Source organism: Portunus trituberculatus, chromosome 25 (genome assembly GCF_017591435.1).
Source record: "Portunus trituberculatus isolate SZX2019 chromosome 25, ASM1759143v1, whole genome shotgun sequence".
Taxonomy (NCBI): Eukaryota; Metazoa; Arthropoda; class Malacostraca; order Decapoda; family Portunidae; genus Portunus; species Portunus trituberculatus.
The window spans coordinates 2,874,750-2,890,482 of NC_059279.1; the positions used below are offsets into that span (position 1 = coordinate 2,874,750).

The 15,733-nt window shown below is 44.1% G+C and overlaps 1 protein-coding gene across 1 annotated transcript in view; it reads right to left on the bottom strand.

Annotated features, from left to right (window-relative positions):
- LOC123508644 overlaps positions 1–15,733 on the bottom strand; it is a 152,405-nt gene that overhangs the window by 39,849 nt on the left and 96,823 nt on the right. The window contains 2 exon segments of the mRNA XM_045262488.1: positions 2,218–2,400; positions 8,098–8,281. Of these exon segments, the coding sequence (XP_045118423.1) occupies positions 2,218–2,400; positions 8,098–8,281 (367 nt within the window).

Here is a 15,733-nt window from a genome sequence, read left to right on the forward strand (position 1 = left end):
TCACTATTTCATGGACACGATGAAGTCTCCAGAGATAACAACGACAATACTAACGCTAATGGACTTATAACACTATTTTATGTACATGATGCAGTTTGTAACGTTAATCATCAACAAAAGAAGAAATTCCATGTTAGCTGCATTTGATATAGGTAGATAGATAAATAGATAGATAGATGGATAGATAGATAGATAGACAGATAGATAGATAGATTGATTGATTGAAATATAGACAGATAGACAAACAGATTGATTGATAGATAGACAAATAGACAGACAGATAGATAGATAGATAGATAGAAATATATGAATAGAGAGCTTTACTTCCAATTCGTAACAGAAAACATATAAATTGCAATTCTTTTTGTCTGGAGCTCCGCAGTACCACAAATGACTATGAGAATAAAGACACACTATCACGGAAAAAAATCACACTATCACATAAAATCACTGAGACACACTGATAGTCTTACTGAGCCACCTGAATCCAGTGTGCAGTGAAAATATTCCCTAGTGGGGCAGAATGATCTATTTTTGATACACGGACTCATAAAAGGGAAGGAGGAAGTCAAGTTTTGCTCCTCACGGTAACAAATATATTCAGAAAGATTAGCCACACTTACAGAATCACGGCGGGAATGAGGAGCGCCACCGCCTGGAGAGTAAAAGCAAGTGAGCAGAGAGGCGAGCGTGACGGAACACACAGCTGGGTTTACGTAAATGATTTGTAATGCAGCAACTGAACTCACGACGAGCGATAAAAGCACATCGATAAACAAAAGAGCAACTGTACCTATTCCGACAACAAAGCGGGGAAAACAGTAACATTTAAAACACCTGTAAGTTAGGTTAGGTTAGGTTGGGCTAGGTTAAGTTAGGTTAACTCACAACAAAGCGAGGAAAACAGTTACATTTAAGATACCTGTAAGTTAGGTTAAGTTGGGTTAGGTTGGGTTAGGTTAGGGTAGCTTAACCCCTTGAGCACCATGGCGCGTTTTCATATTCATTCCGCTTACTATACAATGACTTTATGCAGATTCAGAAACATACGGTATGTTGGGATTAGAATAGTAAAGACTCTTGTTATTAAACTTTTGACCTCCATAGACCTCTCCTAATGCAAATAAAATCATCTAATCATACCCATAAAATCAAGGTTAAAAATTGCGTCTCAGTACTGGAGAGGTTAAGTGTGACGGAGGTACTGGAAGCCATGATACACACACGATTAATAGTAGCACTGACACCAATAGAGTAACACATAAGGCAACTGCACTGACATCATGAAGTGTGGCGGAGGTATACCCATGATACACACACCCAGAATAGTCACACTAACACCAATTGAACAACACGAACTACACTGAGCATTTTGAAGTGTGACGCAGGTAGTGGCATGAAAGGAGCTACACGGGGAAGTGACGTGAGCGCAGCGGTATAGTGGGCACACAGACACAGGTGGTGGGAACCGTTAACTTAGTGACCGTAGGAACTTGACCCGTAGCTTGAGACGTGACTATTGATGCTGGACTAAGGGAAGTGCATTGCTTTACTTGCTATAAGTGAATCAGTGCCGGGGAAGGAGACAAGGCTGGTTAGTTAAGTGATGGCTTTACCGAGGGAGAATCTGTATAGTAAAATCAACACTGGACTAGAGAGAGACACAAATGACACAAATATAGCCAGTTAACCCTATCAGTGCCGGGGAATGAAACAAGGCTGGTTAGTTAAGTGATGGCTTTACCGAGGGAGAATCTGTATAGTAAAATCAACACTGGACTAGAGAGAGACGCAAATGACACAAATACCCAGTTAATCCTTTCACACAATGGGACTTTTTGCTTTAGGACAACAAATATAATTCTACAGATGGTCGAAAATTTATGCTATGGTATATTTTTGCCCAGTTTATATTCTGTCTACTTATTCTACTGGTATTGCATTATTTATGGTAGCATTTAAAAACAAGGACAACAATGCACCACCGTTACGTTACTATATATTTCGCTAAGTGTTGACAACTTCACCGACTAATTTGCATCCCATTCTTCTCCTGTACTCCATTCATAGCGCACCTTTTCTCCTCCTTTCTGCTGCATCACTCTACCTCCTCTCATTATCTACTGTACTCTCTATATGCACTTCCTGCCTCACCCTGTCTTCTACAAATACATCATTATTACTGCCTATCTTTATCTCTCTTTCTCTCCCTCTCACCTCCATATGGTCGTTATCAGCAGCGTCGTTGATGGGACTCTTTCCAAAGTTGTCTAGAACGATGGCCGCCCCGTGACGAAGGAGCCAGCGAACTGTGTCGGTGTGGCCGCGGGAGGCTGCGAAGTGGAGGGGTGTGGCGCCGTCCTCGTCTCTAAGACCCACGTCCACGCCTTGTTCGGTCACCTGAGGGAGGGAAGTGCCTTAAGTTCACAGGTAAAGAGGTAAAGAAAGGTAAGTTACGTAAATTTTCGTGTGTTAGTGTGAAGTTTTCGTGGTGGTGGTGGTGGTGGTGGTGGTGGTGGTGGTGGAAAGTTTGGGGTAAAAAGAGAAGGTTTGTGTTGTTGGTCAATATAATCCATCTGTGTAAACAAAGCTAATGAAGAAAGGAAAATAGAAATGGTCACTTAAGGTCTCGGGTAATCAGCCAACCAGCACACCTCAGCTTGCACAAGTCATTATACCTGTTAGCTACTAAGTTACCTGTCTGAGAGATGCACAGACAGCCATCTACACATCCAGACATCCATCCACCGAACTAGCCAGCCATCTAGACAGCCAGACACTCACACAGTCATCCATTCAGCCAGCCAGTCACACGGTCATCCATTCAGCCAACCAGTCACACGGTCATCCATTCAGCCAGCCAGTCACACAGTCATCCGTTCAGCCAACCAGTCACACAGTCATTCATTCATCTAGCCAGTCACACAGTCATCCATTCAGCCAGCCAGTCACACAGTCATTCATTCAGCCAGCCAGTCACACAGTCGTTCATCCAGACAGCCAATCGTATAGAAAAAAAACATCCATCCAACCAGTCATCCAACCAGTCATCCAACCAGTCATCCAACCAGTCATTCAACCAGTCATTCAAGCAGCCAACGAAACAAGCAACAAGGCAGCGGAGAAGCCACCAGAAGACCAACCAGTGTGAAAGCCAGACAAGGAATCGCGATACCCAGTCAGTCCTGCCCATAAAGATAAACAAATATGTCGTGATGCGAGGCTCGTGCTAAACGCTTCCCCTTCGGCTACAACATGACTCCCACTTCCCGAGACTGTCCAGCAATGCAGTGTGGGTTGCGGGAGTCATGAGTCACTGGGAACAAAGGAGGGACGGAGGGAAATTAGCTAAGTGAGGGAGGGAAAAGAGAAACAGTGGCGCTGTGGTCATGGTGGAGGTAGATATTGACATTTTCAGCTTCCTTACGTCATGCACGCAGGTGTGTGGGGAGAAAGACAGAGAGAGAAGGGGAGGGGAAATGAAAGGGCAGGTAAGGGAGGGTAGAGGAATGAACGGAGCGTGAGAGAGAGGGAGAGAGAGGGAGAGGGAGAGCGGAAGCAGGTGGTCTGGAACATGGGAGGCTGTGGTTGAGATATACAGGAAAAAAAAAGGAAAGCAAAATGGCAAAGGAACTTCCCATGATTAAACGTTATAAAAGCTCTAATATTAATAAATCCAATGGCAGAATGTTCTCCTTGGAATTTATGCTTGTTTTTGTGTCTCTGTCTCTCCGTGTCTCTCTTTTTAGACTTACAAAGAAGGAGAGAAGGTAGAGACAGATGGAAAGCGTGGGAAGGGAAGGAGTACGAGGAGGATGAGGAGGAGGATGAGGATGAGGAGGAGGAGGAGGAGGAGGAGGAGAGGATGCAAGGGAGACGGGAGGAAAACAGGAAACTATGTCAATGATTAGAGAATTTCCTGTTCATGCCCTTCGTCCCTAAGGTCACGTGGCGCCCTTGACATGGCTGACCTTAGAGGAAATAAAGTGTGGTGTTGGTTTTGCTTTTCCTTCCTTTCCTTCTCGCATCACAAAGAATCATCATATCACAATTTCCGTTCCCATCAAACTGAACAGTATAGGATTTTCCATCAGCTTTTCAAATCAATCAACAATATCTCTTCACATTTCCAACATATTAATTTATAACCAAAGTTTTCGTTGCTATTAAATTGAACTGTATAGAATCTTCCATAAGCTTTTCAAATCAATTAATGACAACAATTAATCTATATCTCTTCATATTTTCACTCATAATCAACAACAATTTATTTACATCCAGAGTTTTCTATTTCCATCAAACTGAAATATAGGTATAATTTTCCAAAAACCTTTCCAAATCAATAAAGAACAGCAATTAATCTACATCTCTTCACATTTCTAACTATAATAACAACAATTAATTTACCTCCACAGTTTTCCATTCCCACAAGACTATATTGCATACAAGTTTCTGTAACTTTTCCAAATCAAGCAACAACATTAATTAATTAACATTTCTTCACATTTCCAACTATAATCAATAATTTATCTACACTCGCATCTTTCTGCCTTTAATCCCTTCAGTACCACGACGTGTTTCCATATTCATTCTGCTTACTATTTGGCGATTTTATACAGCTTCAAAAACATATGTAGAGATTAGAATTGTGAAGACTGTGGCCATTAATCTTCTCACCTCCATAGACCCTTCCTAATGTCAATAAAAGGGTCTAATCACAATGAAAACTCTAGGGTAAAAATGCGTCCCAGTACTGAAGGGATTAAAATCTCTTACTTAAACTTGAGCACACTTGAGTCAGTCTTCTCTCAGTACGCCGCTCACTGCCGCTCTTCACTGTCACTGTCAATATTTTGCGAGTGTATTCCTCATTCCACTGACTCTCCTCGCTCTCCAGGTGTTACTATGAAACTGGTTCGCTGGTGCTTGCTTACTCTTTCTATTCTGAGCCGTTGCCATTTTCTCTTTTCAAAGTGAACAGACCCCCCACACGGAGCTAAGGTAAACACTGCACTTTCTGCTTGTCATTTTCATCAAAAAAAAAAAAAAAAAAAAAAAAATAGTGTGAGAGTATAAATTAGAGATATAATGATGAAAAACAAGTATTTGCTCTTTGCGTAAGGTTCAAGAACACAGTTTGCAGTGTCATTGATGCGAGCAGTAAAAACAAAATATAATAGTTTCTGTAAAGTCTTCATTGAACCAGTAGCCTGAAAATAACTCAAGATAATGATAGAACCACCTTGACAACCTACACGTGTAAGAATGAAGCACACACACACACACACACACACACACACACACACACACACACACACACACACACACACACACACACGGACCAGCACAAAAATATATAAACACTCGCAAAAGATTTTATTGAACCAGTAGAAATTAAACGACTCTAACGCAAACACAGGCATCTTTACGACCTCACCGACACGTGGGACAATTATCTTCCTCGTTCTTGCAGTCACTTAGCTATCGAAAGTCCAATAACATTCAGTACAAACGAGACAGGCAAATCCACATCCTCTGCCCGGTAATGTGTTGGGAGTAAGCGTGGATTTCTCTATTTATTTTACCTTTAGGCGACGGGAGTGAAATCTAATGAGTCTAATGAGCGAGTGTTCCGGAAATGCCCCAAGATAGTTCCCAGGGCGTCCTTACAGCGGAAATTCCCGAAGGTGCCAAAAAACCGCAAGACTTATTAGTAACAGTACGAGGCGGTAATAGAAACGTCTGTGATGAGTGATGTCCGTGTCCGTGTCCGTGTGTGTGTGTGTGTGTGTGTGTGTGTGTGTGAGTCATTCCACGGACAGGTAAGGTAAGGTTAGGTAAAGTAGAGTTAGGTGAGGCTAGATAAGGTGAGGTTAAATTAGGTTAGGTTAGATAAGGTTAGGTTAGGTTAGGTTAGGTAAGGTTAGGTAAGGTTAGGTAAGGTTAGGTAAGGTAAGGTAAGGTAAGGTAAGATAAAGTAAGGTAAGGTTTATTAATTGACTGAAATACTGTGAAAGTGACAATTCTATATATTATTTCTAATTTTTCAACGAGAGAGAGAGAGAGAGAGAGAGAGAGAGAGAGAGAGAGAGAGAGAGAGAGAGAGAGAGAGAGAGAGAGAGAGAGAGAGAGAGAGAGAGAGAGAGAGAGAGAGAGAGAGAGAGAGAGAGAGAGAGAGAGAGAGAGAGAGAGAGAGAGAGAGAGAGAGAGAGAGAGAGAGAGAGAGAGAGAGAGAGAAAGAATTCCTTTATATCAGACAAGTTTCCAGTTTTTCTATTCAGAACACTTCTTTTTCTTTTCCGCTTCTGCTCGTCTCTCTCTCTCTCTCTCTCTCTCTCTCTCTCTCTCATCATCATTAACTTCCGTGTAGAGAGAATATATGTTTAGTTTCTCTCTCTCATGGACAGTGTCAAGGCTATGTATGCATGTCTGTCTGTCTGTATGTCTGTCTGTCTGTCTGTCTGTATGTATGTATATCTCGTGCCACTCTATTCCACGTGTAAGGCAATGTTTATATGTGCTTTTTTTTAGTTATTTATTTCTGTTCGTCTCTTTCATTTCCTGTCGTGTGTGTTTATGTTCATGTTTTGTTAGTTACACTGGTTTTCTATCTCTCTCTCTCTATCTATCTATCTATCTATCTATCCACCTCACTATCTACTTTACCCTCACAACCACGCAATCCACCCACTAATATATCTACCAACGCATCTTTTACAACAATCCATCGACTTATCTCTCCTAAATCCATGAACCCACCTGCTGCCAAACCCATCGATCTATTCTACACAAAACACACGAGTCACCCTCAACTTGCACTCACAGAAAAAGAGAGAGGGAGATACAAAAGCAGCCAGTCACACAGCGCCACCTGGACACCCAACACAAAACAACCGCACACCGGAACGAAGGGGAGAAAAAGAGAGAAAAAAAAAAGGGAAGGATGAGAGTGAAAACGAACCCCACCTCCCTCTCTTTTTCTCTCTTTCTTTTTCTCTCTCTCTTTCTTCCTCCCACGCACCACGAGGGGAGGAGATACGGAGAGAAGCAAGAATTTTAGGGAGGAGAGGGAGGAAGGGAGGAAGGTGGGAGGGGTGTAGGGATGGAAAAATTGTTCGTGGACACACACACACACACACACACACACACACACACACACACACACACACACACACACACACACACACACACACACACACACACACACACACACTGAGTTAGACAGGATGAAAAGAACAAAACTGGGAAAGAAGAAGAAGGAAAAAAAAAAAAGATTCTGAGATGGATGAAAGATAAGGAAACTGAAAAAAAAAGATGAAATGATGAGAGAAGAAGTTAACCACAACAGATGCCAGAGGAAACGAAGATGTAGAAATCGGAATAAAGGAAATAAACAGGAACTAATGAGAGGTAAAGAATAAAAGGATAAAAGAACAGGTGTCATGAAGAGATAGAGAACATAGAAAAGACAAAAACAGCAACTTAAGGATAGAAGGATGCTGGTGGAGGCGCTGCTGGTGGAGGAGTAAAAGGGGGAAGGGTTATGGGAGAGGGTAGTGCCCCAGGGAAGATAATAAAGACCTCCCGTTAGGTTGATGTGACGTCCCCAAAGTCCAGAGTCATCTTGTGAAGTGTGTGTGTGTGTGTGTGTGTGTGTGTGTGTGTGTGTGTGTGTGTGTGTGTGTGTGTGTGTGTGTCTTCTTCAGCAGCATCTCAACATCCCAGCATTCCCGCCCCGTGTGGTGTTGTGTGAGCCTTTGTGATGATGGGAGGAGAGGGGAGGGGTATTCTCTCTCTCTCTCTCTCTCTGATATGACATCCGAATTTATCTAAAACTCGAAATGCATAATATAAAAGCTGGTGTGTGTGTGTGTGTGTGTGTGTGTGTGTGTGTGTGTGTGTGTGTGTGTGTGTGTGTGTGTGTGTGTGTGTGTGTGTGTGTGTGTGTGTGTGTGTGTGTGTGTGTGTGTGTGTGTGTGTGTGTGTGTGTGTGTGTGTGTGTGTGTGTGTGTGTGTGTTAGTGCCCATCATCCATCTCAATTAGTCAAGCTGAGTGGAAGGAGCAACACAGACACAAAGACACAAAGCACCACCCACCATCCACTTGAGACAGTTGAGGCAGCCCATCTGAGCCGCGGCGTGGATGGGCGCCATGCCGTCCTTGGCCCGCAGGTCGAGGCGTCCACCGGCAGAGTCCACCAGGTACTGCAGCACCTCCAAGTGGCCCTCCTGCGCCGCCAGGTACACCGGGGTGACGGCGTTGTCCATCTGGGCGTTGGCACTGTGAGAAAGACGCAGGTGTGAGGAGAGGAACTTTGCAGGTCGGTGAAATAAAAGTAAAATGTGAAATTATGAGATTTTTTGAGGGAATATGGAAGAAAGATGGAGGAATGGGCAAAAATGATAACTTCTAAGGGAATATGAAAAAAAGGATGTATGGGTAAAAATAGTTCATGGTATGAGTGAAGGAAGGAAGAATGGAACTTTGTACATGGGTGAAATAAAGATAAAATGTGAAATAATAAGATTTTCTAAGTGTAAAAAGAAGGACTAAAATGTGAAACAAGTGAGGGATTTCTAAGGCAATATGCAAAAGAAATGAAGGAATGAATGAGAAAAAAAAAGTTAAGCTAGATAAATCAAACCCTCATCTAGGAATATAACATTAGAACAACATAGTAAACCAACATACAGCAGAGATACCCGACAACTGAACCATAGACACACACCCACACCCACACACACACACACACAAACACACACACACCAAAAAGCAACACGGTGTAATGAACTGAAGGTTAACAAAGGACGTGTGAACGAATACAGAAATACAAAACCGCGAACGGACGACTCATATAAAAAAGGGAACCATGAGTGAACGAATCATTAAGGAACAGGAAAGGCTGGACTAACAGTTAGGCAATGATGCAAGGACGAACACACGAAACTATATGAAAACAAAGCCGAAACGAAACGAAACACTTCAATAGCAAAGGGAAGTGAGGGGAAAGAGGGGAAAGAGGAAAAACATACAAATTAACTGAAAAGCGGTGAAAAATGTGGGAAAAAAAGGGTAGACAGGTTATGCGATAGTGATGGATTGCGAGGGAATGGAGGAAAGAGTACGGGGCGAGTGGAAGAGTGGAAGGAAGTGGTAGGTGGAGGGGTGGAGCGGTCAGTGGGCAACCACACTACCGGTGACAACAATGAACAATAAAGTTATGTAATACAATCCCGTGGTTTTGAAAATTCGACGGATTCCAAAAGTGAGTGATACCATATGGTAGTAGTAGTAATAGTAGTAGTAGTAGTAGTAGTAGTAGTAGTAGTAGTAGTAGTAGAAGTATATAGAAATACAAGTAGAAGTAGAATTAGAATTAGAAGTAGAAGTAGTAGTAGTAGTAAAAAGGTGGTCATAGAAATAGTAGTAGTAGTAGTAGTAGTAGTAGTTGTTGTGTTGTTGTTGGTGGTGTTGTAGTAGTAGTAGTAGTAGTAGTAGTAGTAGTAGTAGTAGTAGTAGTTGTTGTTGTTGTTGTTGCAGTGTAGTAGTAGGAGTAGTAGTAGTAGTAGTAGTAGTAGTAGTAGTAGTAGTAGTAGTAGTAGGTCGTAGAAATAGTAGTAGTAGTAGTAGTAGTAGTAGTAGTAGTAAAAGTAGTAATAATAATAGTAGTAGTAGTAGTAGTAGTAGTAATGCAGGTAGTTATTGTCGCCGTTCTTGTGTTATTGTCGTACAGGTTCCTGCAGTTGTCATTGTTGTTATCGTCATTTTAATTGGTCTCGTCGTTGAGGTACTGATGGCGGCTGAGAAGTCACTAATAACGGTGCCTGAATACCACAGACTTACAGAGCTAGCCATGTCACAGCAAATCCAACCATTCCATTAAGACACTCGCACAGTAACAACAACACCACCCCCAAAAAAAAAAAAACACAACAAACACCCATAACAAATCAAAACACTCGTACAAAACAACAAAATCCACACCTTTAGAAACATATACTCGCACAATAAAGCACAGAACACCCATAAGACAACCCACGGCCGCCTGTCACGATGCGCTACCGAACATTCACGTGAGAGGAGGGGAGGTGGGAGTGGGAAGAATGCATCACATCCCACTGTTGGGCTGTGATTCAACTCCACTCCCCTTTGTAGGCACTCCGACAGACCAGGAACTTTCCCACCTCAGATTACTTCACGAATCTTACACCTGAGAGGAATTCTAAAAGGTATATTTACCACTAATCATCAAATTACTGTACTGTTCTTGTCAATTAGTTTCAAGTCTTCATTATTTTTAAGCCTCGATTCTTCGCCTTACATACATACAGGAAACTGAAGAATATGAGGTTTTGACGGGCAAACACACTCATACACACACATACATACATACACACGCAAACACACGCTAACAAAGGGCTAAGTTTAGGGATGTGCGCGTGACGGAATGAAGACAACGCTCAGCTGATACGTGTTTGTCTTCCTGTCTTCCTGGTGCACGCCAAGACGGATGGAAGCGGAAGAGTGGAAGGTGGAGGGCGGGAAGCGGGTACATTGCCAAGGCACAACAATTACCCTCACTACCACTACTTGAAACTGCACGGGGAATATCAAATGAGGGATTAGGATGGTGAGGAAAGCTACTTGTCCTCTTATTCCTTCCTCCTTCTTCCTCTTTCAACTTCTGCCACTACTACTACTACTACTACTACTACTACTACTACTACTACTACTATGTCTCTAGTCTTATAAACTTTTCCTCTTCTTCTTCTTCCTCTATATCTTCTACTCTTACTCCTACAATTATTCCTGCTACTATTACTCCTCTCCCTCCTACTACAGCTGCTACTACTACGCCTCTAGACTTACAAAGGACGAGGGAGTGGTCTGGAGCATACTAATTTCATATTAAAATTATTCTTTTCCTCTTCTTCCTCTTTCTCTCAAATTTTTGCTTATATTTTCACCACTCCTCCTTCTCCTCTTCCTCCAACTCCTCCTCCTCCTCCTCCTCCTCCTCCTCCTCCTCCTCCTCCTCCTCCTCCTCCTCCTACTACTACTACTACTACTACTACTACTACTACTACTACTACTACTACTACTACTACTACTACTACTACTACTACTACTACTACTACTACTACTACTACTACTACTACTACTACTACTACTGCTACTACTACTACTACTACTACTACTCCATAGCTTCCACTCGCACAAAGGCAGAGTGAGGAGCAGAGAATACCAGCTGTCGGGGTGAAGGAATTGCGGCGTCATGGGGGAGGGAGGCGCGGGGCGGGGCGGGGCGGGGCGAGAGGCAAACAGACTATTCAGTATACAAACATAATGAATGAATTGAACTTCATGCAATAACTGTTGACTGCCGGAGAGGGGCACTTGTGAATAGACAGACAGACAGACAGACAGAAAGACATGAGTAATATTTCAAGACCTTTCCGGTAATATTGGACTTTCCTTCACTGTCTCTACGTTGTGGCACTTTTTAATCGACCTTTTTTCTACTAGTTTCCTTTGGCCTTAATTAAAAACATTAGGCAATTAAGAAAACAGTAAAAAAAGGGATATTTATAGTACTTCCTGACAAATGAGGAATAACGTGTGTGACCTTTGTGTTGTGAAACTGAATGACCTGCAGAAAGGGCAATGAGAAGGTCAGTGCGGGGAATTTCAGACGCAGTTAAAGGTCAGACAAATAAGGAAAAAAATAAACAGGAGCGGAACGAATAGAAAAGGCAACAAAGAGTAACTAATTAATGAGATGTAGAGATAAGCAGGAGGTTCAGGTGGATGTGAAGGCAAAATACACACAAAATTACCTCTTTCCCTTACTCTTCCTTCAAATTCCTTATTTTTCTCACTCTCCCTGCATGATACTTCTCCAATTTCTCTCTCTCTCTCTCTCTCTCTCTCTCTCTCTCTCTCTCTCTCTCTCTCTCTCTCTCTCTCTCTCTCTCTCTCTCTCTCTCTCTCTCTCTCTCTCTCTCTCTCTCTCTCTCTCTCTCTCTCTCTCTCTCTCTCTCTCTCTCTCTCTCTCTCTCTCTCTCACATACACACACAGACACGCACATCTTCCCCTCCTCTCCCTTTCACACACAAATTTCCTCCCCTCTCTTTTATCTATAAGAGGGGAAAAATGATCAAGAACAACATAAAACGAAAAAAAAGACCCACTTAGCTACCAGTCCCCTTGCAGGTCTGAGAGAATTAGCCCCACCCAAAAAAAAGAGGGATAAATGTCCTGAAACCTCCCTGTAAAATGAAGTGAAGTCTGTGGGAAAATGGAGACACAGAAGCAGGTAGGGAGCTCCAGAGTTGCTCCTTCACACTAAATTACACCTGACTTTAGACATTATGGAGACTACAGTTCAAACGGGTCATTTTTTCTAATAATAATTTGTTTGCCCTTGTTAGTTCTCCCTCTTGCATAAAAAAAATCGCTAACTCTATTGATTTGTAAGGGAACTGGCAATCAAGTGGGGCTTTTTTAAAAATTTTGGTTACCCTTGGTCAGCTTTCCCTTTTGCATAAGAGGAGGAAGAGGAGGAGGAGGAGGAGGAGGAGGAGGAGGAGGAGGAGGAGGAGGAGGAGGAGGAGGAGGAGGGAGGAGGGTGTTTGGATTCTCAGTTGGTGGCCAAAGATGGTTGATAATATTAAAAAAAAATGAGAGAGAGAGACAGACTTCCTACAGCATCTAAGCCTCCTAGTCTCCCAGCATCTCCCAGCTGAGTGTCGGCTCCTCAGGTGGTGCGTTATGGGGTGCAGATCCTGTTATGGGGTGAGAAGGCGGTATAAGCTCACGCGCCACCAGGTAAGGAGGGTGTGTTGATAACTGTGAGGGGAAAAGTTTCATCAAGGGTGAAACTATTGCTCTCCCTAACTCACCTGTGTGTGTGTGTGTGTGTGTGTGTGTGTGTGTGTGTGTGTGTGTGTGTGGTGATTGGGTTTCTGTGTGTGTGAGAGAAAGGAGAAGAGTGTGAGAAAAAAAAACAGCGAGAGCGAGAGAAAGAGAGCAAGAGCGAGAGCGAGAGAGAGAGAGAGAGAGAGAGAGAGAGAGAGAGAGAGAGAGAGAGAGAGAGAGAGAGAGAGAGAGAGAGAGAGAGAGAGAGAGAGAGAGAGAGAGAGAGAGAGAGAGAGAGAGAGAGAGAGAGAGAGTAATACATCAATCAACAGTAATACACATAAATAAACCGGACGTGAAACAAACAAGTGCAGATTACAATACTAAAGCGTCACCTGTAACATTCCTGTGGTTCCTTAATAAATATAATTACCACCATCACCACCACCACCACCACCACCACCACCACCACCACCACCCTTCTCTTCCTCCTCACTTCACTCCTCACTCCTCACGCTCCTTCTGTCATTTCATCATTCATTTCTTTCCTTATTCTCTGCTACATCTCTCTCATTCCTTCATTTTGTTCCCACACGTTTTTACTCCCAGTTTTTCTTTCTTTCCTTCCTTACTCTCTCCTACGCCACTCTCATTCCTTCACTTTGTTCTCCACACGTTTCTATTCTTCCTTTCTCTTTCTATCTCTTCAATCTCCTTACCTTTTTTTTTTTCTCTCTATCGTTCAGTTTTTTCCTCTTTGAAGCTTCACTCTTCTTTACACTTCCCTCCTCCACCTCTGCCTCCTTTTTTCTCCTCTTCAGGCGTGAGATAAGAGCAAGAAACAGCAGGTATTCTTTCCCCCTCGCCAAGCACGTGTTAACATCAAGATCCCCAAACCTCAGCCTTCTAAAACCCACAAGAACAAAGAGACGCAAATTCCTTCAATACCCCGAGGGACTTCCACCCTTACGCTGTCTTGTGGAAACTCTGGATTAAGGAGGCTGAACTTCTAGATAAAGTCAAGGTTTCAGTGGAATGGATGAGTGCAGTGTCTCGGGTAAACTGAATTGTGTGTGCTTGAAGGAAACACGAAAACTTGAGTATCTGTGTGAGTGTGTGTGTGTGTGTGTGTGTGTGTGTGTGTGTGTGTGTGTGTGTGTGTGTGTGTGTGTGTGTGTGTGTGTGTGTGTGTGTGTGTGTGTGTGTGTGAGGGTCAGTCTATTATGCGCCATATTCAGAAACTTTTCCCTCTCTCATCACGACCATTTTCAAAGACCACAGAGACGATTAGCCGAGTTCTAAAGAGTGTTTGTACTATTGATAATGCAGAAAACTTGATAACACGTCACTAGAATTACATAAACACTCTTAAAAACCCGTGTAACTTCAACTAGAACCCTTTGAAAATAGTGAAGGTGTAGCGCGGAAGTATTTCAGAGTATGTGCCTATATGCAGACGTCGGCCTGACAGAAGGAGGGACGGTGCAGGAGGAGCGGCAGGTACAGGTACAGACGGAAGGTTACTTAGACAAGGAGGGACACCGTTACCGCGCCATCCCACGCACCACTTGTCACGGTGATGGCGGGAGAGGCGGCAGGGAAGGGGAGGGAACGGGAAGGGATGAGAGGGTTGGGAGAGAGGCAGAGGGGACGGATGATGAATTAGTGAAGGAGTGACAAGGTTGTTCCTCTGAATGAAGTGACATTTACTATTCACATCCACGCACTACACAATAAACCAACAAAGAATGCATTTTCCATCATCACAAACATTGAATACGCTTGTTAACATCATAATCAGGTTCTACATTGACCACAGTTCACGACTACACACTCCTTGAATCCCTGTCGTTGTCCTGAAAGGAGAATAAAAGTTCCTGTCATCTTTTTACGTTTTCTTCATGATCCCTTGGGCTGAGAAGGCGATGTTGGAAGTGGTGGCGGTGTGGGTGTGTGCTGACGTCGTGGCCCTCACCGCATCACCAAGGCGGGGCGGCTGGCTGGTGATGCTCCTCATGCTGTTGCTAGGAATGGTCTGCAAAATCACCCTTGCAGGACTCTTCATCCTGACATACTTGCAGGGCACGCCACGCAGCTTCAGGCGCTCCAAAGGTACCTCCAGGCTCTTGACACCTTCCCGCTCCTTCCGCCTGATGCTGAGGACGATGGCGGTGGCAGCTGAGCGGAGGACCGGGAAGCTTCCAGATGTAATGGCGGAGTTGGCGCTCTTATGGCATTTGGAGGTGGTGGACGGCAGGCTGGTGGATTCTCAGCTGACCACCGAGAACCTGCTGGGGGAGGGAGCGTTCGGCCGCGTGTACCACCTGGACGTGGCCAATGTGGAGGCTCCGGTGTGCATCAAAGTGGCGAAAGATCCACAAAACGAGAACTTCCTGCAGGAGATCCGTAACCTGCGGCGTGTGGTGGGAGTGGAAGGGGTGCCGCGGGTGGTGGCGATCAGCAGGGCACCGGAGGGCTTCATTATGACCATGCACGGGCGCCGGACCCTCGAGAGCTGGCTGATGATCTGGGGGAAGGCAAGGCCGCGGGAGAGGGAGGTGGCGAGTGTGCTCCATAAACTGTGCGCTATTATGACCAACCTACACGCCCTCCGAGTCTGCCACAATGACCTGAAGGGCGACAACGTGACGGTGGAGGTGGACAGGACTCAGAAGAGGAGGAAGAGATGGGCCACGTGTAAGGTCACTCTGCTGGACTTCGCTATGCTGACTAACTACGGGGAGCATCCTTCGGGGGTCCAGGGAGTCATGTTCCCCCCGCACAACGACCCGGGGCTCATGAGGAAGGAAAGAGCGTGTTCTGAGGCCACCGATGTGTTCTCCATGGGTTACCTCCTCCACCGCGCCCTGCCG